Source organism: Lipophrys pholis, assembly GCF_963383615.2.
Source record: "Lipophrys pholis genome assembly, chromosome: 13".
Lineage (NCBI taxonomy): Eukaryota > Metazoa > Chordata > Actinopteri > Blenniiformes > Blenniidae > Lipophrys > Lipophrys pholis.
In genome coordinates, this window is record NC_137632.1 from 7,755,511 (window position 1) to 7,779,817 (window position 24,307).

A 24,307-nucleotide genomic window follows, 5' to 3' on the forward strand; every position below is an offset into this window, starting at 1 on the left:
GGTTACCAAGGGAACGAGAGTCTAGAAAGTTGTGCCAGCTATGTCGGCTCACAGAAATGTACACCGGCTCCGTAACTCCACTTTCATTTCTCAGCGTGAGATAGGTATGTCAGCAGAAGTGTCGCTTCCGGAGGAAAAAATTATGTAGGGTTTCATCGACCCGTTTGGCTTTTCTGACTTGACGGTAGGTGCATTAGTTAGCTAGTTAGCTTGCTACGGCTATCGTAGCTAGCCCTGTAGTCTCTTGCTGCTAACTGTTACGTCAACTTCAACAACTCTGTCCACTGTGGCCGCGCTTTTCCTGCGCGGCCGTGCAGTTTCAGGTGGCGTCCCTCAGCCAAATACGATCTCTGGCCATTTACGTTCCCAGCAATATTGTTGAAAATGGCTAGCATTAATATCGGGGTCAGTATGAGTTCACGTTTACTTTCGCCTGTGGGCTAAAAGCATTGACAGTTCGCGCTAAAAACTCAATAGCGCCAGTGAGTGTTTGTTCTGGACTCAAAACATGAACGACTGACCACAAGTCACGACCAGCACCGTTTCATACGAAACCACTGTTCGTATGTACCATCATTTTATCTGCTTAACTGTGCAATTCTTGGATTTCGTGCTGACAGCAAAGTATTTGTTTACGTTCCTTAACTTCACGCTCAATGCCGTCATCCGTGGCTTATAAAGGTGCTCTTGTCTTGTTGCTTTAATGGGCTTGAAGCATTTACACATTGTCATGCCAGTAATGTTGCTTCATATGCGGAACTCATAGTTGTGACGTGCAGATGTTACGTTCTCTAAAGCTAGAGTGACAAATTTTCTAAATAATAAACTAAAGAGATGCACAATATTATCTGCAAGTCATCAGTAGCTTCTGTTATTCATTGCAATTCAATGTTGTTTACTTAACTTCAAGAATCTACTTTACATCCAAATGAAATGGAAAGGATATGAGATAAATCTTGTGCATGTACATTATTCTTTCTAATTTGACCTGTTCATGAAATGCTACACTTTAATTTGATTTTGGGATGTTTGATCAAATGGAATGGCTTCAAATGGTCTGTGTATAATGTGTACATATTGAGAAGCATTATTATAACTGTTTTGGTGAAGGTAAATATTATATTTACCTTCGCCAAAAAAGGTTGGGTGACCAACGAAGTTGGCCAAGAAGGTGATGTTTATGTTTTCGTCTGCGTATATTCACTTGTAACCTTCAACAACAAAGTTGGTTGAGAAGGTTATGTGTTCGTCTGCGTGTATATATTTATTGGTTTAAATGAATGTATGTATTTTACAAACTTTTCGCAAAAACTACCTGATTTGCATGACATTTTCAGGCATGATTTGTCATCATCCAAGGACCAAGTGATTACATTTTAGGAAGTTAATGGCTAACCATCAAAGGAGATCAGCGTCTGTTTCCATGGAGATGCTCCCTGCTCAGAACCTGACCTACCTATTTATTATCCGCAAACAAATGGGGGTGTTGGCAAAAGTCTCCGCTCTACTGAGTGCACATTCTAGTCACTATTGCTAACAAAGTTTAGAGTTTTGCACTGAGAATGTCCTAGTCATCTAGTTTATGGTTGAACGCTATTGGTTCGTTTGCATTTTTGGCGGGGCTTAGCCAAAGATCAATTTTTATACCAGAGTGGCATGCTGTGGGTTTAACAACATTTTTGTATTTACACAGGTGCGGCTGTCAACGAAATCACTGAAAAACCTTCCGCATAATGTCGCTGCCTCAAGTTCTCAACCCAGATCTGCAAATGAAAACCGATGAGCTGTTTCTGATCTGGTTGAGTGCCCCTGAAACACAGTCACTTCTCAAGGACTATCTGGATGTGATCAAAAATGGACAGCATATCGATCTGACCAGTGGAGGTGGACAGGATAAAAGCTCATTGGGCTTCAATGAGAACAACAATGTAACATTCTTGAAGGGTCTGGCAGAGAAGAAGGTTGCTCCCCTCGGTACTCTCTTGAGCCCTCCATCCATTGGTACCCTGCCAGCTCGCAGTAGTAGCAATACCAGAGTAACTGGACCTGATGGGAGAATAGTACGGCGGTTTGTCAACGCCAAGAAGGTGAGTTCTTCTTTAAAACACTAAGGAGTTAATATCAAAAAATTGTTTAAGTATTCAGCTGATAGGTGAACAGTTTTTGAGTAAGTTGTACATGTTTAGGCAAGATTAGAAGTACTTGAAAGTTATGCCTCGGGGATTTCATCAAACGTTATGACAAATTACACCAGAAGCAAGCTATGTCCTGCTGTTCCCATGTTGATTCTGGAGCCACCTGAGGTACTTTACCTTTAGGGTATGTTACATAATCATAATCCCAGTAAGTCCTGCCTCTTTTTAGTTGCAGTAATGAGTTATACAATGTAAGGTGCAGGCAACAGTGTGGATGTTCATTGGGGAATTTACTTGTCTGCATTTAACCCATCCTATTTATTGTTAACCTTAACTATACATACTAGGAGCAATGGGTTGTCACAGTGCAGGGCCCGGGGTGCTGGAGGTCCCATCTCAGGGACTCACAGTGGTAACCTGTTAGCAGTGGGATTCAAACCTGCAAACTTCTGATCCTAAGTTTGCTTCTGCAACTTCTAAACCACCACGGCCCCAAACATCAAGGGTATTGTGTGTGTTTAGAATTTCTGTCTTTATTGTTATAGCCTGCTTGATATTAACTCAGGGCCGTACAGTGGTGTAGTGGTTCGTGAGAATGTGCCGGGTTCGAGTCCGGGTTGGTCCAGTGGACCTTTCTGTGTAGAAGCTGCATGTTCTTCAGGTATTTCAGTTTCTGCCCACCTTCCAAAAACATGTTTGAATTTATTTGGTGATTCTAATGAGTTATTTGGCCTTTGATTGGCTGGTGACCTGTTCAGAATGTGCCCTGCTTTTGTGCTCTGCGATCCTGAGTTAAAATAAAGCGATAAATAATTAAATTGATTGAATAGAATATTGGTATGGATTGAATGTACTCCTTATTTACAATAATTTTCACTTTAATATTTATTCAACAGTACTTGCATTTTTTTTTTTTTTTTGGAATACTGAGTGTTTCACTGTTAACTATGATTTCTCTGTAAAAATGTTCCAAATGAATTGCCTTTCTGAGTCAACATTTTAATAAGTGTTATAGCCTTGTGATTACCGGTAGTTATTTTCTTTAATTTAAGATTTAAGTTTGTTACTTCTGTATCCTGTCAGCTTTGTTTTCCCCTGATAGCCACAAGAGGCTGCTGAGGAGTCTTTGGCTTGAAAAACGGTACATTGTGGCCCATCATAGTGGTGCCTCCAGGGCCATTAGCATATGTTGTGTTTTGTAGTGAAATATTTTCCAAAAGTACAGGCCTCACCCACAAATTAGTGTGGTATGAGAGCTGGGAGTATCTGAAAATCTCCTTTGTTGTACATGTTCTTGCGCTGTGACAGGAATCTCCAGAGGTGAATCGTATTTCACTTTTTTCATATTATGGAAAAAGTACAGCAAGAGAAAACATTTGGAGCATTTTAATTTGTTCTAGCTTTCAAGGACTCACACTGTCATGGGACGAGCTATAATGCGAGCGCCTTGGCTGGTAGTACATTGTGAACATTAGTGAGTGTGATGACAGTGAGACAGCCAGACAGCTGGTTGCACATGCTTCTCAAGACTCCACATGTTGCTGACATGCTAAAGATGGGCATAAGGACACGTTCAAGTAATCGGTGGTCTGTGCGACATCTGCTGTCTCTCTGATTGAAACACCAGAACAGGAGTGTGAGACCAACTGGGATGACAAGAGTTTTATTTTTCACTATTGTCTAACAAGCAATAATGTGTGGTTACATTTAGTTAAAATCCAGATCTAAAGTGGAGAACATCAAAATATTGGCTGCAGATTCAGTTTGCTTGCTCTTTACCAAGAGCTATTTCCCATTTTGTTTTGAGAGAAGATAATGAGCACATCACAGAACTCTATGACTATTGACACATGGATGCAATCCATATGATTTTCTAATCTGTTTGTTTCCTCATGGCAACCTTTGGCCCCTAATGCCCTCACTCCTTGAATTAATATAAAACAGCTGCTGGACAGTTTGTGTATTGTACTGTGACGTGTCATGGCATGTGGCCACGCTATGTCACTCAATATTAAAGGGATTGTGAGGTTGTATGAATGTAATACTTCTATTTTAAGACAACAAAACGAATTCCTGCATACAGTTGCATTCTTGAGAGGATTACTCAAAAATTCAATTTATGTGGCACTGATGCAGCCCGGAGCAGCTGGTCTGACTTTGACATCAGACACTGATATAGATAGCCATGGTTCCCTTGTGTTGGCATCAGATACCCAGAACTCTTCCAGTCAGTTGAGGCGTGGTTGCACATTCATCCACCACGTAACTTGCATTGAAACCTCTTCCATTAGCTGCATCTCATTGTTGAGATTTGTGGTCATGGATGATTTATTTACACTATGTACAGTAAATATCGAGTTTCCGTGATTTGTTGGCTCACAGCTCCGTTGCTTTGCCCAATGCCACTGTGTTATCTCTGTAACAGGTCATGTACAGTCACAGACCTAATACTTTAAAGTATTGCAGTGAATTTGCTTATTTTTTTTGTTTGTTTTTAGAGGGTTTAATTTTTCTTCTGTTCCTGGCTCCTGCATTTAGGTTCACCGATTTCTCAAGTTGTATTTATAACATGCTTAGTTGAGCTCAGCAACATAGAAGCTATTTGAAGCAGGGGGTCTGAGGTCATGTTATCAGTTGCCTGACCTGTCGGAAAGAACTAGACGTTAAACTGTTTACTGCAAGTGCTTTCTTATTTCTTCTTCTTTTTCTTTTTTTGGGGGGGAGGGGGGGGGGGGGGGGTCTTGGTCACATGTGGGGCCATGGTGTACAATTACAAAATGTTTAGCAAGTACTTCATATCGGTTTTATTTATATCGATTGTCCACCAACAAAGTAGTAAAATACCACAGAAATGTTTGGTTTTTTTTTTTAATAGGTGGAGTTGTTGTAAAACAATGGTATATTTTGGAATTTTCTGCATGTATCAGTTATAACCCACAGTCTAGTATCATTACAAATATCTAAAACAGGGGTATCAATGTCATTTTAGTGAAGCAGTCACATACAGCCCAGGTTGATCTAAATTGGGAAGGAGCAGTAAAAGCATTGCATAACAACCTGTTAAAATGTGGAAACTCCAAGTTGTGCCCTTTATTTTAGTGCATGGAACTCAGAGGAAACTATGGGAATGTTACCATTATTCACTTTTTTTTCTTTTTAAAACCTGATTTCAACTCATTAAAACGTATACAAATCACTTCTTTGCATGATATCTACAACCTTCTACTTATTTTCACCAATTTTGCCAGCAAAAAGGTATCTAGCTTTCACTGCTGCATTGCTACCTGCTGCTGCTCATGCTTGGATTTTGATGTTGTGTTACGATAACTACTCTCACTAAAACAGAGCAACCTCTTTTTAGTGTGCTATGTGAGGTCATACTGCAGGCCAGATTAGAACAAGTGGGTCATATGACACCCCTGTTCTATATGTCAAAATGGTTTTTTTTATATTGTGAGTGTGTTATTTATTATATATTTTTATAGTTTTAATCCTTATATTTATAGATTTAATCTTTTAGTTTTATTGTAGGTGGACTATGCACCATGAGAGTTGGCTTTTTGATTTTGTTGTACTTGTACAATGACGATAAATTATTCTATTCTATGTTAACTTAACTATTGTTCATGAAATATTATTTAATACTTTTGTTGAGAAAGCATTAATGGAGGTGCAGAGTATCATCTTGTCTTAAATACAATCACATAATAATCAAGTCAGAAAAAAACTATAAGATAATTTTAAGATGTTATCTTTAATTGTAATGAGTGGTGAACCATACTGCACATTGATGTTACTGTGATGCTGTTGCAGAAGTGTGGAGGTGCCTAAAAACAACTTTTACCTCAGTGCTTTAGATGATTTATTCCACTTTTCATCCCATGTAAGCTACATACGGTTCAAGTAGGTGTTTATGTGTTAGACTCCTCCATTTCCTTATTACTCTTTGTCAAGCTGACATAGTTTGTCTCATCATGTTGTACTTGGTGGCCTTTCGGGAGATCACAACATTGTCAGTCAATCAGACATATTTTTGGCACACATTCACATGTATCCCAAATCCCTGTCTCAGACATCCAATTGTGGTGGCTTGAGCTGGAGCTTTCTGGAATTTGCAGCAGCACTGATTCTGTACTCACGATGCAAATTAAGCTGTAGCTCTATCAAGGGGTTGTTAAAAGGGTTGAGTGACCTCTGTGTGGATACACTGCTCATCTCATGATTCAGGTAGGGATGCTCATGCTGAAGCCAACAAATCAGTGTTTGTGGAACATAGTTTATGGATCCAGTCACAGTATAGGGAAGCCCAAACCTGTTTTAATGTTTCTCCTCATCTTGGTTTGTTTGTCTAATTGGCATGCTGCCCTCAGTGGCAGTTTATAGCAATTTTGTTGAATACACCGAGGCTTGTTCAAAACCTACTTGCGCAACTGATCTTTTAACTGCAATAATTTCTAGCATTAGACATGCCAGTGGTCAGAAACTCCAGACAGTGCGGTTCATAATCTTATGTGTTATGCAATGATGTTTGTGCACAAATCAGATTTAACAGTCTACAGAGTGGACACATCATGGGGTCAGCCTCAGTTCTTATGTTTTTGAGTTTGTCACAGTGACCCACCAGGCTGTGGGCATACTATTGTACATGGATAACCTTCCTACATATGTCCCAGTATGTCTTTTTGACTTAAAAGTTGCCAATTTTTATAAACTCTTGTGAGGAGGTTATAATCCTAACATTAGCCTCTGTACATATACTATCAAACTTAAGGGGGGCTATTTTTGCATGCGTAATAACAGCACATTGTTCACCCTGCTGTTTGTTGATGCCTCTGTTTATGGAACAGACCTCAGAATGTGTTTACTTAAACATGTATTCACTGGACACTGTAATAAAGTTGATAGTTCCATGTGGTCTATCAATATTTTGGCCTTGTTGCCTTCCTTTCTATGTTTTGTTTGAGTTGATAAGCACAAACAAAAGACAGCCAGTATGAAAAGCCTTCATACAAAGAGCTTATCAAGCATGTGCAGTGTCCTGTGTGGAGGACAACAGGAACTGGGTTCGAACAGAAACCAGTGGAAAACAGTGGACCTTGTGAACCTATCATCTAAAAATACCATGGGTGTGCATTTAGGTTCAGCATATAATAATAATAATAATAATATTAACAGTATGGGGTTATTTTCCTAGTCTTTTAGTGCAGACATCACAATGCCATTCCTGTTGGATTATCATTTACATCAGTTGTTGTGGTGGTGTTGGACTTTCCATGTGTACAGTCTATGCTGTGAAGGCACCTACAGGGCTGTTAGATCTTCATTTTTATGGAGAATTGATGTAATTGCTATCATTCCAGGACTGCAAAACCGGATGTAAATGTTTGTTTGAGGACTAAAGATACACTCTTCTTCCAGATCTAGTTTCTTGTATTGCCCAAACAGTGGCTGGTGGTGCTTTTAATAGGCACAGACTGGTTCGGTCATCAGTCTTTGAATTTGACATGTTCCGTTCCCCTCCCTCTATTGCCCATCAACTATAATAAGACATGGAATGGATGGCAGCCCAAGCTTGCAAGGAGAAGGCAAAACAAAGACCACATAAGATATGGTGCAAAATAATTGGAAAAATGCATGTCTTGTCATTGTATGTGTGTCATGTGCTCATGTGTTGATTTGGCCTGCGTTCATATTAATAGTCACATCTTGGTTATTCTCCTATATTAGCCCATACCTCATTAGTTTGGATTGGTTTCTGTTCCTGTGATTCACTTTTCCTGCCTTATTTTTGGCAGATTCGCTAGATTCAGTGTGCTGCTTTCATCACTTCAGGGGTTTATTTAAAAATGTTATGTCTTGCCCAAAGAAAGCATCAAAAAGCACAAACAGAGCTACTGAGCTCGAGTGTTGTCACCGTGTGATGAAGGTACATCCTTCAATTGGCCCATGTAGCTGCTGCAAGCTGCAACAACAGGTCTGTGTCTTTGCATAACCTTCCATGAGCACTGAAGAATGCAAACTGGAAAGGGCAGGTCCCTTGCACACACCCCTCCCATCCCACACGTACGCGAAGTGACTCCCACACACATGCACCCAGTCACTCCTTATCTCCCCAGCAGCTTTGAGGCAAGGGCTCCCTGACCCTGCAGTGTGTGTGTGTGTGTGTGTGTGTGTGTATGTATGTGTGTGCACGCGCGGGCGTGTGTGTATGCATGATGGGAGACTGGGAGAGAGCAGCAGGCTGAGCTGAGATTGTGCGACCAGATCTGGAATGGGAGAGAGAGTCACTGTAGCAGCTGCTCCCTTGCATTAAGAAGCTCTCACTCTGACAGAGGACAATCACAGGGACATACACACAGAGGACCTCCACTGTTTCCACTACGTTTTGACCTATAGTGGTGATTGCAACTGATTCCAACTGTCAAGAGGATACTGCTGGATTGAGTGTTGCGTAGTGTATATGTGTGTCCCCTCCTGTCTGGAGCAAGGATGAGGATGAAGGAGCTGTCCCTGCGTCAGGACCCTGACCTGAGGAAGGAGTTGGCCCAGCTGGCACGTGGATGTGACTTTGTTCTGCCCTCTCGATTCAAGAAGAGACTCAGAGCCTTCCAGCAAGGACAGGCAGGTGTTTGTATGACTGTATTTTTCACCACGCAGGCTTTGTGGGCCTGTCAGCCAGCTCTGTTAATCTAACTGCTGTTTGTGAGCTTCATGACTTGGCGTTTACATTGTATCTCTACTAAGTAATTGTATAATAGCCACTTAAACAAGTGAATGAAGGAGTGGTTTCATCACTTTCTGTGGGAATCAAATTTACAGCACAAAGCACCCACGCACTACTTTGCCATGTCAGAATGTGATTGTTGTGAAAAGTATTTCAGTTTTGTCCCTGAGGGACAAGGTCTACTTAAACTCTACAGACAAATATGACATGTCAGCTTTGGTTACAGGATGATGTTTCATCTTGTTTGATATGTTGTGCTCAGCCGCTTTGCTGTCCTCTTTGAGAGCCCATCATTGTGAATGTGCAAAATGTCATGTGGCTTAGCAGTTGTGCTCAAGAGCTCTGCTAGTGGTGAGCAGAGAGAGAGAGAATGTTTATGTCCTTTTATAGCCATGGCGGACACCAACACACAGGACAGAAGAGCAGCAGCATTTATTATTTATCAGGTTAAATGAACACATTACCACTGACAGATTCGAGCAAAACATTTTCACAGTGTGACACAACACATGGCAAGTTTCACTCCCACTTGCATCAAACTCGATAACTGCGAGGGTTTGTTAGGTTAAAATACCCATTGTTAAGATTGTGATGATGTATGTAGGTCTGACCAAATGAACAGTGTGTACATAGTGTTGGACCAAAACAAACACCGTAGATATTTTTATGTGTGAGCAGAGCCCTGTGTGGGTGTGTTTATGTGATTATTAAAGGCCACACAGATCGAAGCAGTTAGCAGATTCTTGAGTCATGTAAATAGTCTTTGAGTATGAGAGGTTGATTGCGAGCAAAGCCTTCTCCACCAAAGCTGTTTTTAGTAACAGGCTGATATGTTCATCATGATAACACATTTAACTCCTGAACACATCTTGGCTTTTTATGTGTCCGTGCCGGTGCAAATATCGTGGCAATGATTATAATAGTATGTCAGCTGTGCTCAGAGTGTGGTGAATGATGCTACTTAATGTCTGATTCACTTCCATGACAGCCTGGACTCACTCTTACCTGACGCCACTGTCAGAATTAGACGGATGATTATAATAGTTTCCACTGTCAAGTGATACACATGTTGTGTGGGTTTCAGTCTCCGAAAGGTTTCAGTCCTTAAAATCACCCCGGGGTAAATCCAATAATGCCTCCAACCTGACAAACAACAAATCCTACAGCACATCCTGTATAAAGTTCAGACTTCCACTGTACAGAGAACACAAGTGTGTGTCCTGCTCTGCCATCAACAACAATTCTTGTCCTACAGTCAGATATTTGGGCATCAGGAGTGCCAAGCACAGCAAGAACAAACAATTACATTTTCTAAATGAAAATCAGGATTTTCTTGCCGTGAGGCAGCAGTGGTATCCACCTACAGCTAAGAGTTAAATATTTACATTAAATGTGTTCAATTTAGGCATATCGGCTAAGAATCCACAAATCTTTACTGAATCTGAGCAGTCGTACTATTTTGTTATATTCCTCATAAGTGCTTTTCCTGTATGGTTTCTCGAACTGTTGGCTATTTAAATAAAAATTTATCGACTTTATTTTATACTGTGAACCATTCTTAGATACTTACACACACATAATGATCAAAAATGCCAAGCTTGGATTGTTCAGGTAATTCAGTGTTTTCCTGAATACAAAACAGTATATCTGTTGTTGAATTCTAAAACCTTTGGTGCCATCTGTAACCTAGAGCATCAGCTAACTTAAGATCGATCTGTTATTTTTTAAGGTCATTGGCTTAGTTTTGATTCATGTGGACACAAACCAGAAACACAAAGTGGTGGAAAATATAACAAAAGTAATGGATGATGTGTTTGAATGTATAACAGTAGAAAAGAAAAAGAATGCACTAAGCCACATCTATTCTAACTTAGAAATGTTTCGTAGGGAGGAAAACTACAGCTTCAATTCAGTTTTAATGTAGGATTAGTTCAATAAAAGCCTCAAAAGAATAAATAGAAATATGGAATTATACTTAACTGCAACCTTTAAAGTGTAAATACTTTGTAGTACCTCTAGATTTCTATAAATGTCTTGTTTTGGTCAAAACAAGACATTTATACACCATCCTATGGTTTTAATAATGTTTTGTTGTTGTTTTTCCCAATTATAATTCTAAAATATTCAACAGTATACTTAATGATAAAAATCCTCATCATCAGGTGATTTAATTAAAGACCAAATATATTTAAACAATACTATAAAGTGTTCCATCACAGTAAGCCACATGTGTAATTGCATTTTTTTGACTGATGACTAAAAGTTCTAATACATTAACATGCCAAATAGATTTCCTTTTGACTCGTTAACGGATACAAGTCAAGTCGAAACACAACAGCTGTCACTTGAATATGCATATTTAATGTTTGCTTATTGTGTAACTATGATAATACTGTCCGTAGACTGCTGCTTAGGGGCTTATCACTGTGGAGTTTCCATATTCCCCCAGAGGGGAAGTGGGTTTTCTCTGGCTTCACCGGTTTCAACCTATATCGACCTATCCTATATTTGTTTGAGGTGAACTGATGACTCTGAAAATGATCTGTAACTGTGAGCGTACTCTACTGTCTATGTGTTTGTTTTCCCTGTGATAAGTTAGATAAAGTGCTATCAAAGATGGATTGATGTAAATTTGTCACTGTTTTAAACAGAATTCAATACACCAGCACACATTGCTGTGGTTAAGTTAACAGCAAACTGCAATAATTGACTGGTTTAACTATTCTGTACTTCATATTGACAGTTGATACATATTAATTTAAACCTATTACAGAAGCTCAGAGAGCACTGCCACGCTCCGGACTATCTATTGCAGATAAATAGATAATGATTATGATTGCTGAGTCGTCACAAGTCTTTCCTGACTGGCTTTGGGCAGCTGAGAGGTATGGTTACATGAGTGCCAGCAATGCAGAGTTTGTGTTAAGACGAGCCTCAGCACATGTTGGAATGCTTGAGCAGAGGTGTTAGCATTTACTAGCACCGGTGGCTAACTTTTTGTTTTTTGTGTGTGTGTGTGTGTTTGTCTCTGGCCCAGGTGAGGACGGAGGAACCAGTCACCACAGCACTGAGTGAAAGCATTCCCAGGTTTTACTTCCCACAGGGCCGGCCCCAAGCCAACCTCAACATCGACCGCCTCATTTCCAAAATTGAGAAAATATTTTCCCAATTCCCAAACGAAAGGGCCACCATTGAGGACATGGGGCAGGTTGCCAAGGTGAGAATGTGATTTGTAGCGTGGGGACTCGGCTGCCACACAGCAAATTATTTTCATTTGTGCCATTTAGCTCCTGACTTTGTGTAAGTTTGTTGATGTTAAAACCCAGCGGAAAGTACTATTTCGGTGTCCCTGAGGAATGTGAGCAATGGTCTGAGGGGAACCTAAGTGAAGAGAGCAATGACAGCTTCGCTCCTGGACGGACGTGTTCAAAAGACACTCTGTTCCTGAGCCCTGTGTCTTTGTGCTCTTTGTTTTCTGCCTTATTGATAATATATGTATTCATGTCGTTTATGATTTCATTTGATGTCCGTGCCTTTTTTGTCTTTTTATGCTTAACACTGTCCCCTTTCTCCCACCTCTCTGTGTCCTTAGGCTTGTGAGTGTCCCCTCTATTGGAAAGTGCCATTGTTCTGCTTAGCTGGAGGCGATAGGACGGGCTTCGTGTCTGTTCACAAGTTTGTTGCTATGTGGAGAAAGTAAGACAATAGCTCCTCTTATTCTCACTAGACCGCTGGTGCATTCACACACAGCCAAGTGGCTCATACAGTGTCCTCTCAACAATGATGACCACTCGCTGGGGATCACAGATGCTGCAAAGAACTTGCTATTATCAGATTTTTCTTTTTAGCCCTAATCAGAAGGGATTGCCACTGTAAGCACCACAAGAGGGAAGTTGCAGTATATAACAGTGTGAAAACACACATTCAGCGTCCTTCTGCATGAGACTGAAAGGAAGTATCAAGGGGCTTCTGTAATGACGGCCGTGTGCTGAATGCTGTTGTATGCAATAGACATGCTCTTGTATTAATGCGAGTTCCGGGAGAACTGGACAGACCTGGCCTTTGACTTGAGCTCATAACTGAGCCATTCTTAGATGGGAGGCCACAACAGACGCTTGTGTTATTTTTGCATTGCTACCGTAACCTTCCAATGTTTTTAATCAACCCACAGCAAATTAGAATCTCAATTTCAGCATGTGTTACACCTGCACTTTCACTTCTAATGAAACAACTTGTGCTCTTGAAAGAATGCTAAAAAGGATAGAGGGAACATTGCAGCCAGAGTGGGAGTAACCTTGCAACCATCTGTTCTCTCTTTTCTTCTCCAGAACTCTGCAGACCTGTCACGATGACGCTTCTAAATTTGTGCACCTCCTGGCCAAGCCTGGCTGTAATTACCTGGAACAAGACGACTTTATTCCATTCCTGCAGGTACTGGCTGTAGCACACCCAGGGAGCGGGCTGGACTTGCCAATGTGGGATGGCAAAATTGCATTTGCCTGGGTGCTGTGGACAGGACATATTTTTTGGACTGGCCTGCTGAAGCTGTGCTTTTTCATGTGGAAGAGGGCTAATTCAGGAACGTTACTGTAAGCCAGTAATATAGTGAAGGGGGAGTTTATCAAGGGGAGATTCCTGTGACGCAGGTTTCCGGCTCCGCAGTTGGTTATTGACAAAAAAGAAAATGTGTTTGTGTTATGTGGGATGATTTCTGATAATGTGCTTATTACACAGGACTTATTGTTCCTTTGTTTATTTATATAGGAGAGGCTTCTAATTGAGTGTTTGGAGATTCTTGTCATGTGGACCTGCTGTAGCGGATATTTGTTTTCTCACTTCTGTTGACAAGCTGTTGGTGTGAAACACTGGCTCCGCCCCTCACCTGACTCATTTTCATGCTGGCCATCCTCAGCCTGAACATACGTTAGCATACCAGCAGAGATGCCTTGTGGCACACGCGGTTTAATTTGTAAGGTTCCGCTCAGCGAATCGCCTTTGACTGTTTTGATGAATGAGAGGCGGATTGCAGTGGAGTAGATTTGACTGTCCCCGCCTGTTTCCTGTGCCCTGTGATTTATGTGTTTCTCTATGATTTAATTTCTCACAGTAAGAGTCAAAGAGGCACGACGGCTGCCCTGAAATAAGGCCTTTTAATTTCATCGCCGCCTTCGCATTTATGTCAACAATTCTTTCCCCAGTCGAGGCAAAGCGGGCAGAATAAAGAAATGACATGAGGGAGTTTCATGGCAAGAATATTGCTACAGTTCATTTGAAATGCAGCTCACTCAGTGGCTTTATAGCATGAGGAAGGAGAAAAGGTTAACGGCAGTCTCAGGCAAACATGTTGTTGGTTTTTTTTTTGTTGTTTTTCCTCTAACCTTTCCACCACTTTGTTGTGACATCGAAAAGCCTTCAGCTCGTCCCCAAACCGGTCAACCCAGTGTTTTGTCATTTTAAAGAAATGTGTAAGTGTGACGGCCTCTCCCAGCGGGGACTGAAGCTCTTTCTTGACATAGTACAAAGCATGTGGCGTGACAGACACTGGTAACTTCTGATGTTTGAATCAGTGAGCATCTATATACTTTCTTTGAAAGTCATGTGTTGTGTCAATCAGAAGACAAAGACAGATGTGGCTTCCCTGTTTAATTGGTCTCTTAAAGTCACTGCAGTATTTAAATGAATATGTGCAGAGTATTTGTTCGCGCGGCAGGCGGGGCACTTCACTGCGTTGGTCTCAACGTTCGTGTTTTCGCGTTTTGTTATGGAAATGCAGCAGATGTGGAGTGAAGTCAAAACGAGCTGAATTTTCTTTCATGATTTCAGGATGTGGTCAACTCACACGCAGGCCTCGCTTTTCTGAAAGAGGCACCGGACTTTCACTACAGATACATCACCACGGTATGCCATCAGAGCACAAGTGGGACCACTCAAGTAGCCTTGAATTATTTTCTTTTTCTTGTGCATTATTCAGTTTGTCTAGATAACACTTTCTGTATTTTCAGGTGGTTCAGAGGATATTTTACAACGTGAACCGTTCTTGGACTGGAAAAATAACGTGTACTGAGCTCAGGAAAAGCAACTTTCTGCAGGTGAGTTCTTCGTATTGTGTGCACACTCCCCTGTTTCAAATACGATTTGTGTTAACCACTTCACTTAGCGTGTCTTTCTGACCAGAAAGCATCAAAAATCTGTTGAATTCTCTTTTTTTTTTAAATACAATCACTACAAATAGTGTTTCGAGATAAAAATGACTGACTCTCTGTTGCACATTCGAAATGAGGTATAATCTTCATCTCCACTGACCTTCATACACTCAGATCAACACACACTTTAAATTGAACCAAAGCAACACGAGAGTTAATTTGACATTAAAGCCCATTATATCAGGTTAACTAAACCAGTGTTGATGTTAAATATCAAAGTGCACCTCAGTGATTCCTTTGTGGGAATCTGAAATGACCTCTACAGTAAATAAATCATTGTTCAGTAATGAAGCCTCTGTGTATAAATTGCGATGTGAATAAAATATTTCTCCACCTTGATCAGAACGTGGCGTTGCTGGAGCAGGAAGAGAACGTGAACCAGCTAACGGATTTCTTCTCCTACGAACATTTCTACGTTATCTACTGCAAGTTCTGGGAGCTGGACAGCGACCATGACCTCTACATAGACCAGAAGGACCTGGCACGGCACAATGACCAAGGTGAACTAGCACGTCACACTGTGACACCGGAACTCATTAAACAGCTGTTGTTTGTTTGTATCGGGTGAATTACTGGTGGTGGGGAAATGGACAAAACAAATGGGTTTGACTGCTCAGCTCTTCCTAGACTTAAAAGTCATTCGGCTGAATTTACATGTCTTAATTAAAGACATTTCCAACTGTAATTTAGGCGTCGTGCACAAGCATGAGCAGGAAGGAGTTGCAGTGGTGCTTCCTCCACACCACATGTTCAGGGTTGATGGCTTGTGAGTGAGTCGGGGGAAATGAGACACAAGATCAATAAGAGCACAGCATATATACTCTTTTCCAATGACGCCACGTCTGGAACAATTTCTACCACTATATGGTCGAAATGATGACCAGAGGATTTATAACGTTGTCAAGATTTAAAAAAAATAAAAAGCTACACCCGTCTGGATTTACCGTCGGAGAGAATGAATCACATGTGTTGGGCGGAGGGAGATGTATAGAAACCAAGAGTTTTTAAGACAAAGGGAATTTGGTCTTGAAAGACTGTGTGTGACCTCTTCATGTGTATTTTCCAGCCATCTCAAATAAGATGATTGAGAGAATATTCACGGGAACAGTAACAAGGTGAGATGAAAATATCATTGGGTTCAAAATGATAGTTGTGTCGTCTCTGTTTTCTCCAGCCACTTACAAAGCAGATTTGTTTCCTTTCCCATTAGGGACCCACGAGTTTACAAGGAGGGGCGGCTGAGTTATGCCGATTTTGTCTGGTTTCTCATCTCTGATGAGGACAAGAAGACGGACACCAGGTATCTCACTGACGTGACACATAGCAGTTGATGTGTTGTCTAAACTACACCAAAGAACGAAGACTATTTGTGTTTGTTGGATTATTTCTTCATTGTAATGATGCTTCAATACAATTGGAAAGCCTCTTTATTCATTTTTCAAGTAGTGCAACGTTTGTAAAGAGGATGTTTTTGTGGGATAAGCAGCAAATTCTGGGAAAGTTCTGGACGTAGTCCCTGACGATCTTCGCTCTGCGTCCCAGACTGTGGAGATAGCGCTCACAGAATCTCATCCAGATAAGTGATGGTCAGCTCCCGGAGTCACAGCAGCTCAAAACAACCAACAAAAGCTGTTTGCCACGGGTCTCCCTTCTTATGCTCATCCCACAAATGCATGTCTCCAACAAAAGCACTTGAATGGGGAACAAACCGGCTTCCTAACGGTGTATAAGATGTTTCTTCCAACAAGATAAGAATCTACCAAACACAACTGTCTTCACTACTTGTGTCTAATGTATATGGATCATTCCCAACATGTTAGCCACAAATAATCCAAATGATAGAGGAAGAGCGTGTCCTCCTGTTCAGAGCTCCTTGCTGACTTCCCCCCTCTTCCTTTTCTTTCCAGTATAGAGTACTGGTTCCGCTGTATGGATCTGGACGGCGACGGGGTGCTCAGCATGTACGAGCTGGAGTACTTTTACGAGGAGCAGTGTCTGAAGCTGGAGGCCATGTCCATCGAGCCCGTTCCCTTCGAGGACTGCCTCTGCCAAACCCTTGACCTCATCAAGCCAGAGGTCGAAGGTCAGGCCGGTTTTACACTTTTACACACACCGCACTGTGGCGAGTGTCGACACATTCTCCTTTGGCCTCAGTCAAAAGTGAAGGACACACAGAAGCACATGTGCATTTGCAGGCCAGATCATTGATCATTAGATCAGCAAACACTTATAGATCGGACTGATCTGTGCTGCCTGCTGCCAGTGTCATCCACACTGTCACCAGATTCCCTGCAGCATTTAGCTCTGCCACTGTGTCATTTAGGAGTCCACGGTCAGCGTGTGCATGTTCGTATTGATAGCTGCCACATGAATGTGACCCGCAGGCAGCCTGCTGGTATGTTGCACTAATGGAGCTGTGTGATATCACATGCAAGGCGACCTATAACGACTTCTGTGCCGAGTATGTGATGTTTTCCTGAACAGTTACGAGGCCACACAACTCATACAACTTTAACAGTCACAGATGTGTCATATACGAGCAGACGGATCATGACATCATATCCATGTCAGGTCATGCATGTAAAATGCCAAAACTATTGTTTCTGCTCCTTTTCAAAAGCTGAATTTAGCTCTTTTTTTTTTCGAGATACAAATCCAGAAACATTTCAGTTGTCCTTCCCATGCATCCATTTTAAGTTATGTAAAGTTTCCTTTTCTGTTTCCCACTAAAAGGCCCCTCTGGCAACGCTGCACCACATTTTGGGTCGAAGTTTGTTCTCAAACAATCAGTTAATTTTAATTCCAAAAGTAAATACATTTTCTGCTGTCAGTAAATCTTATTCACAATTCCTAACAAATACAGTTTGCATGAAGTACTGAACATTAAACAAACAGTATGATGGATGTTCTCTGTCAATAATGGGAGTTTTTCCAAAGTGACCAATGTTAAAAATCCTTAATCAAAGCGCTGCTTGAAAATATTGTGGCTGTGTTCTGATCGAGGTTCCAGCGGAACCCCCCCCCCCCCCCCCCCACTCCAATAATAAATAAAGACATAAGCTGACTCAGTAGATGTAACATGTAACTGTAACTCGTCCGTCTCGTTCACCCCGTCCAGGTAAAATCACTCTGCGGGACCTGAAGAGGTGCAAACTGTCCCACATTTTCTTCGACACATTCTTTAACATCGTGAAGTACCTGGACCACGAGCAGAAAGACCCGTTCTCCGTCATCCGGGTGAGTGAGGTTACATGCTCCTGTCAGGCTGTCGCAACATGCCAGACTGAGTTATGTTCTTTTTGTGGTTTTGTAAAGGAGGTGGAGTCAGACGGCCAGGAGGTGTCTGACTGGGAGAAATACGCTGCAGAGGAGTACGACATCCTGCTGGCTGAGGAGGCTGCAAATGATCAGACTAACGATGTGTAAGTCCCATTATTTATTTTTCCTAAGTAGTAATGTAAGTCCTAATTCATCAAACTGCCAACAGTGAGATTTATAGAAAAGTAGCAGCATAATGATAAATATGCTTTTCGACTGTAAAGTGATCAGTGAATGTAATAGTTATATATTCACATAGATATAAAAATATATATTTTTAAAGGCACCAGAGTCTTGATGCTCGTCTGCAAATTCAATTTGATCCTTTATATTTTAAAAACAATTCATAACATTTTGTTTAGTTTTTTTCTTTGTAGAAGATGCTTTTTTATTTATTTAATTATTTTCTTTGTTTGGAAAAAGAAAATAAACCATCAGCAGCCAATAATTTCCCACTTCAGCGTGACAGGGGCAATTATTAAGTTGCATGAATGATGATAATATTTATATATTTATAAAGTAAAATAAGGTAATCTGGTTATACGTCCAAAAAGGAGAGGGAAGAAGTAAAACTTATTAAATCCCACCCCTTCTCCATAAATAATATTGTTTTTATTCCACTTATTTAATAATCAAATTTAAGAACTATTATATTAAGACTAATTATCTATTGAAAAGATATAAATAAATTACATGTTTTGTTGAAATAATGTAATGATATATAATGAGGTATAAACTAAAAGAGATGTACCAGAATTATTTATTGACGTATTCGGTCATTTTTCTTGACTGAAGAAATGTTATTCTAACGTCACACCACCTCAGCCAAGTTCCCTGTGCCACATCTTTAATAGAAACAAACAATATAACAGTCGTGGAATTTAATAAATCACATTGGTCCCCAAAAGCAATGAAACTTTAAAGTTTAAATTATTTGCAAGATATTTTTTTCCCATCATGTGGAAACTCTAAATATCAACTCTTTAACTTGAATCAAGTCTTTTTACGAAGTTATTTCCAACAGAATCATCTCCATTAACCCTGCGGCGCCACAGAGTCCCGCCCACCCGTGTAACAGGAAGTGGATTTTAACATCAAATGAACCTCTTTGTTTGGAAAACGACCCAGAAAATGTAAATCCTCATTGTGGATTGCTGCTTATCAGCCGTGTGATTATTTGAAGTTGCAGTAAGTCGACACGAGGCGTTCGGTGTGAGAAGAGTTTGATCTTTTTAATGCAAGTGTTGATCTGCTGGAGCGTGACAGCAGGCGGGTATGAGGTGGGGGCGCTCTCAGATCAGTTAAAGAGGCTGTAGGATGAGCCGAGGCCAAGCAGATCTCAGAGCGAGCGGGCCGACCACAGCGGAGAGCGTCTGGGATAAACCGGGCTGTTGACAGGAATGTTGTGTGGCGATTTTAGGAACACCACCGACTACTAAAGACAGGAGCTACCCAGAGCAGGTAAGCCACTCAGGGCACCTCCTCCTCCTCCTCCTCCTCCTCCTCCTCCTCCTCCTCCTCCTCCTCTTCTCTGGGCGAGTCTCGTCCTGAACGCACTCCCAGCCTGGACCAGCCCCCCGCCGCTCGGGCAGCACAGGGTTGCTTTGTGGCCGCGTCTTCAAGCCGGGAGTCTGTTTTTGAACCAGACAGCTTCTGTTTTTATCCCTCCTCTGCTTAAAAATAAAGTCTGGCCTCCCGGCCTCTCTGTTCACTCCTTCATGTGCTGCTCCCGTGTCCTCTCCAATCCCTTTCAAGACACGGTGGGACATTTTTTGGGAAAAGCACAAAAATGAGACGAGAGATTTATGAGCTCTCGTGTCTGCTGCTAAATATGAAACCAGTTTGCTTTAGCAGAAGATTTCTTCCTCCTCGTACCTTTGAAAGCTTCTGCTGCTTGATGCTGTTTGATTAATGAAGGTCTAATGAATTGTTAGTGTGCAGGGGAAGCCAGCTGACCAATCACTCTGTAGACGTAAACAAAAACTCCAACGGTATATAATCCCTCAGCAGGAAGACAAACTGTGTTTCCCAAATCTTGTCAGTAACGTCTTTATGTTTGGGCTCACTCACCACAGTTCACCTACTTTGTTCAAATCTGTTTCATCTCCTCCCAACTGAGTGAAACCACCATGTCCAGATACACACAGACGGCTTTTACTGGAGAAATCATTCCTCTTGTTTTTTTACCTTAAAGTCATCCAACCTGAACACGTCGAGTTATTTTGTCTTGGGTTATATTTATAAATAATGCCAAATATTCATATTCTCGACTGTGTAATGTTGCACCAGAGGAAGTACAATCTCCTCGAGTCTCTATGTCCCACATGCAGCCCAGAATAAAAATAATAGCAATACTTTGAGCTTTTTGAAACTGTTTCATTCGTTTTGTCTCCTTGTAAAGAAAAACACAAACGTTAAAATACCAGATTTCCAAAGCAGGTGTTACTGAAACCTTCTGCAGAAGCTTCATGGGGTCAAAGAATCTTCCCAAAATCCTGGGGTGGGATTAAAGTGGGATGAATATTCAATTTGTATCTCTAATCAGACACTAAGACGGGCTGTTCAGACTTTGTTTCTGAGCTCACAGTTTACACATGAAACTGGAGAGAAACCATCAAGGAGACGTGTTTGAGGAAACTGGAGACTAAAGAGACTCAAACGTTGTTTCTGCTTTCAGCTTGTAAAAACAATAAATCTCAAACTGTGTAACTAGAATACTGAAACTATCAGAATGAGCATCGGTACAGTGACGAGCAGAAAGTGTTGGTTCTGACAACCTGCAGGAAACCAGTTTAAACTCTGACAGGAAACCAGTTTAATCTTAGACAGGAAACCAGTTTAACCTTAGACAGGAAACCAGTTTAAACTTACACAGGAAACCAATTTAAACTTAGACAGGAAACCAGTTTAAACTTAGACAGGAAACCAGTTTAACCTTAGACAGGAAACCAGTTTAAACTTAGACAGGAAACCAGTTTAAACTTAGACAGGAAACCAGTTTAACCTTAGACAGGAAACCAGTTTAACCTTAGACAGGAAACCAGTTTAAACTTAGACAGGAAACCAGTTTAAACTTAGACAGGAAACCAGTTTAAACTTAGACAGGAAACCAGTTTAACCTTACACAGGAAACCAGTTTAAACTTAGACAGGAGACCAGTTTAAACTTAGACAGGAAACCAGTTTAACCTTACACAGGAAACCAGTTTAAACTTAGACAGGAGACCAGTTTAAACTTAGACAGGAAACCAGTTTAAACTTAGACAGGAGACCAGTTTAAACTTAGACAGGAGACCAGTTTAAACTTAGACAGGAAACCAGTTTGAGGCTCTCCGGTCCAGTAGAGGAAGGCCATCGCCTGGTTAACATCAGGGTTGATCCCAACACAGACACATTAATGGCATCGAGGATTTTTCAGACTAAAAAATAAATAAATAGAAAATAAAGTGCACGATGTTGCCTTCAGGTTTCTAATGAGGTCGAGATCATTTTCTTTAGAGGGAAAAAAAACTGCGCTGAAAATTGAAACACTAATCATTTCTATCTGCCAAATATAAACCCTGAATATGATTGATAGGAAACTTCATTTCGATGTCGTGGCTCCAGATTCAAACCTGCTCAAGTGTTACCGAACAAATTAGTTGGTGGATTTTCTCTGGAATCATCGGGACTGGAAGTTTAGTCGTGTCTGGAAGGAGCAGGAGGAATGATGCCGGTGAATCCTGACTGAAAGCTCACGTGGATTCTGCTTGTAACAGAAATGACAAATGGCGGCCGTGTTCTGTCCAGACGATGGATGACTGAGGATTTTCTGACTTGTGTTTCTCAGGTATGAGAATCCTCTGAGCCCCATCGGGCAGCACATCTCCACCGAGCTGGGTCTGACCAAGAGGCACTTCTTCGAGATCCCCACGCCGCACTGCAACCTCGACCTGGACGAGTACGAGTACGAGGATGACGACGACAACGACGACGACGACTACGAATGACGACGGACGAGATTCGGACGGGATTCGGACGCGAGTCCCGTCCTGCCAAACGCAGCGAACAAGAACCAGACGGACGAAGCGTGGGAGGAACGCGACTCTCCGGTCGGACACGTCGACGCTCGGAGCTGAAGGCGCTCGTCACGTCACACGCAGCACGTTTCAGACCTTCGCTTAACAAGTTGTTTCTGCATGTAATCTGTGATGTTTGTTGCACACTGGAGCTCCTCAAGAAGTCTCTCACACACACACACACACACACACACACACACACACACACACACACACACACACACACACAGACGATCTGATTCAGGTACATTCCAGTGATCATGCCAAGAGCTTTCCTATGACGCTGTACATTCACTCATGATGGTTTGTTGGAGTCTGAAGTTCCTGCTAATGCCAAATAAGTCCACTGTCAAGCCTTCTGCACACACACACTCTCACACACACACACACACACTCTCACACACACACTCTCACACTCACACACACACACTCACACTCTCACACACACACACACTCTCTCACACACACACACACACACACACAGAGCATTTGTTGTACATCTTTACATCCTTTATGGTTTTAACATGCGTGTCATTGTGTGCCATGGGGTTTTAAATTATTAGAGAGGATTTATAAAGGACTGTAAATATTTGTTCTGTTCTTGCAGTGTTGTAAATGATTTGGGGAAAGTTTTAGACTTTTTTTTTTTTTTTTTTCTATGTTGCAGAGTGATAAACTTGTACTTTGACAGAAGAGGAAAAACATTTTCAAATGTTTTGGGGGTTTTGTTGGGTTAATAAAGCTTTGTTGAATGGAAGAGTAAAAACTGTGTGGTTTCATATTTAGAGCGTGAGTCCGATGATGAAAGAAAAGTGTTCTTTAAGGTTATTTACATACTTGGACTTTAAAATGAGCACAGAGACGCATTACAGGACAATTATGGAGATGAGGGACGCATAACAAATATCGTTTCTCTTTAAATATTTAAACTGGTTTTATTCCCTCAACCGTTTGACAAAAAAAATTATTTTTTAACCAGAGTACAGGATGCATGAGCTGGTGAGTATTATTAGACAGTTTTTATACGAGTGGTTCCTTTTTAACAATTCTAAGGATTAAAATGCTCAAATTTCTTTTCTTGAGTGTAGTTTTGCTCAATTTTACAACTTTTGAAATAAACTAAAACTAAATATATTTAAGAGTCTAAACAGCACATGCTATGTAAATTTCAATTGAGTTATTAAAACCTTTTGAAATACTAAAAATATTTTAAACACATTATGCACAATGCATGTGAATTAAAGTTAATATATAAATCATGTGCTCTGTATTTTTTAACGGAAAAAATGATCATATTCATAGAAGCTGAACTTTGTGTGAAAGTATATTGGAGACCTCGGATCTAAATATCTGGAATATTTTGAGTCGGATTGCAGTTGAACGGGTTCGATCGTTTACTTTAACGGTTCATAATGCTACTGGGTGTTTTTTGTTAAAGTTATTAAAATAGAGGCTCAGTCGCTTCCTTCTGTGATCAGAGTTTGAGATCTGCAGGTTCGGGTTTGAGATGAATCCACATGAGACGTGCTGGTTTGTGATTCCTTTTCCTTTGACTTATAAAGAAGAAGATCCAGGGAGTAGAATTACTGTGAAAGTTTTAAGTTCCCAAGTTTCTCCCTTCAACAGTGGAGCACATGACGCCTCGCTGTAAGACCGTGTACACTTCTTATACTTTGTCTAAATACCAGTCGTCTTCTGCACAGTAAAAAAATAATATTCATCAAGCTCACAGGTTATAAAACCAAGAGTATCCTCAAAAGAAAATGTCATTAATCCAAGTTTTCCATCCATTAAGTTGTAATAACAGAAACATCCTCCGCTTCCACTCAATATCATGTTTTCTTGTAAAGTGGACCAGCGACGTGTCCGC

At 41.0% G+C, this 24,307-nt stretch overlaps 1 protein-coding gene across 5 annotated transcripts; it reads left to right on the forward strand.

Moving 5' to 3' along the window:
- ppp2r3b (protein phosphatase 2, regulatory subunit B'', beta) lies at positions 1 to 23,198 on the forward strand. Of its 5 annotated transcripts, XM_080478419.1 has the most exons (15): positions 1 to 184; positions 1,694 to 2,087; positions 11,897 to 12,076; positions 12,452 to 12,555; positions 13,188 to 13,290; positions 14,683 to 14,757; positions 14,862 to 14,948; positions 15,406 to 15,562; positions 16,129 to 16,177; positions 16,273 to 16,362; positions 16,970 to 17,145; positions 18,181 to 18,299; positions 18,378 to 18,484; positions 19,801 to 19,841; positions 22,209 to 23,198. In XM_080478419.1, exons 2-14 carry the CDS (start codon positions 1,734 to 1,736, stop codon positions 19,817 to 19,819), a joined length of 1,620 nt encoding a protein of 539 aa, XP_080334545.1. In that variant the 5' UTR covers positions 1 to 184; positions 1,694 to 1,733; the 3' UTR covers positions 19,820 to 19,841; positions 22,209 to 23,198. The 5 variants fall into 5 exon arrangements, with proteins under 5 accessions (XP_080334545.1, XP_080334543.1, XP_080334544.1 ...); XM_080478417.1 differs by lacking the exon at positions 19,801 to 19,841; XM_080478418.1 differs by lacking the exon at positions 19,801 to 19,841 and having other exon boundaries at positions 8 to 104.
- Positions 23,199 to 24,307: the final 1,109 nt, after the last annotated feature.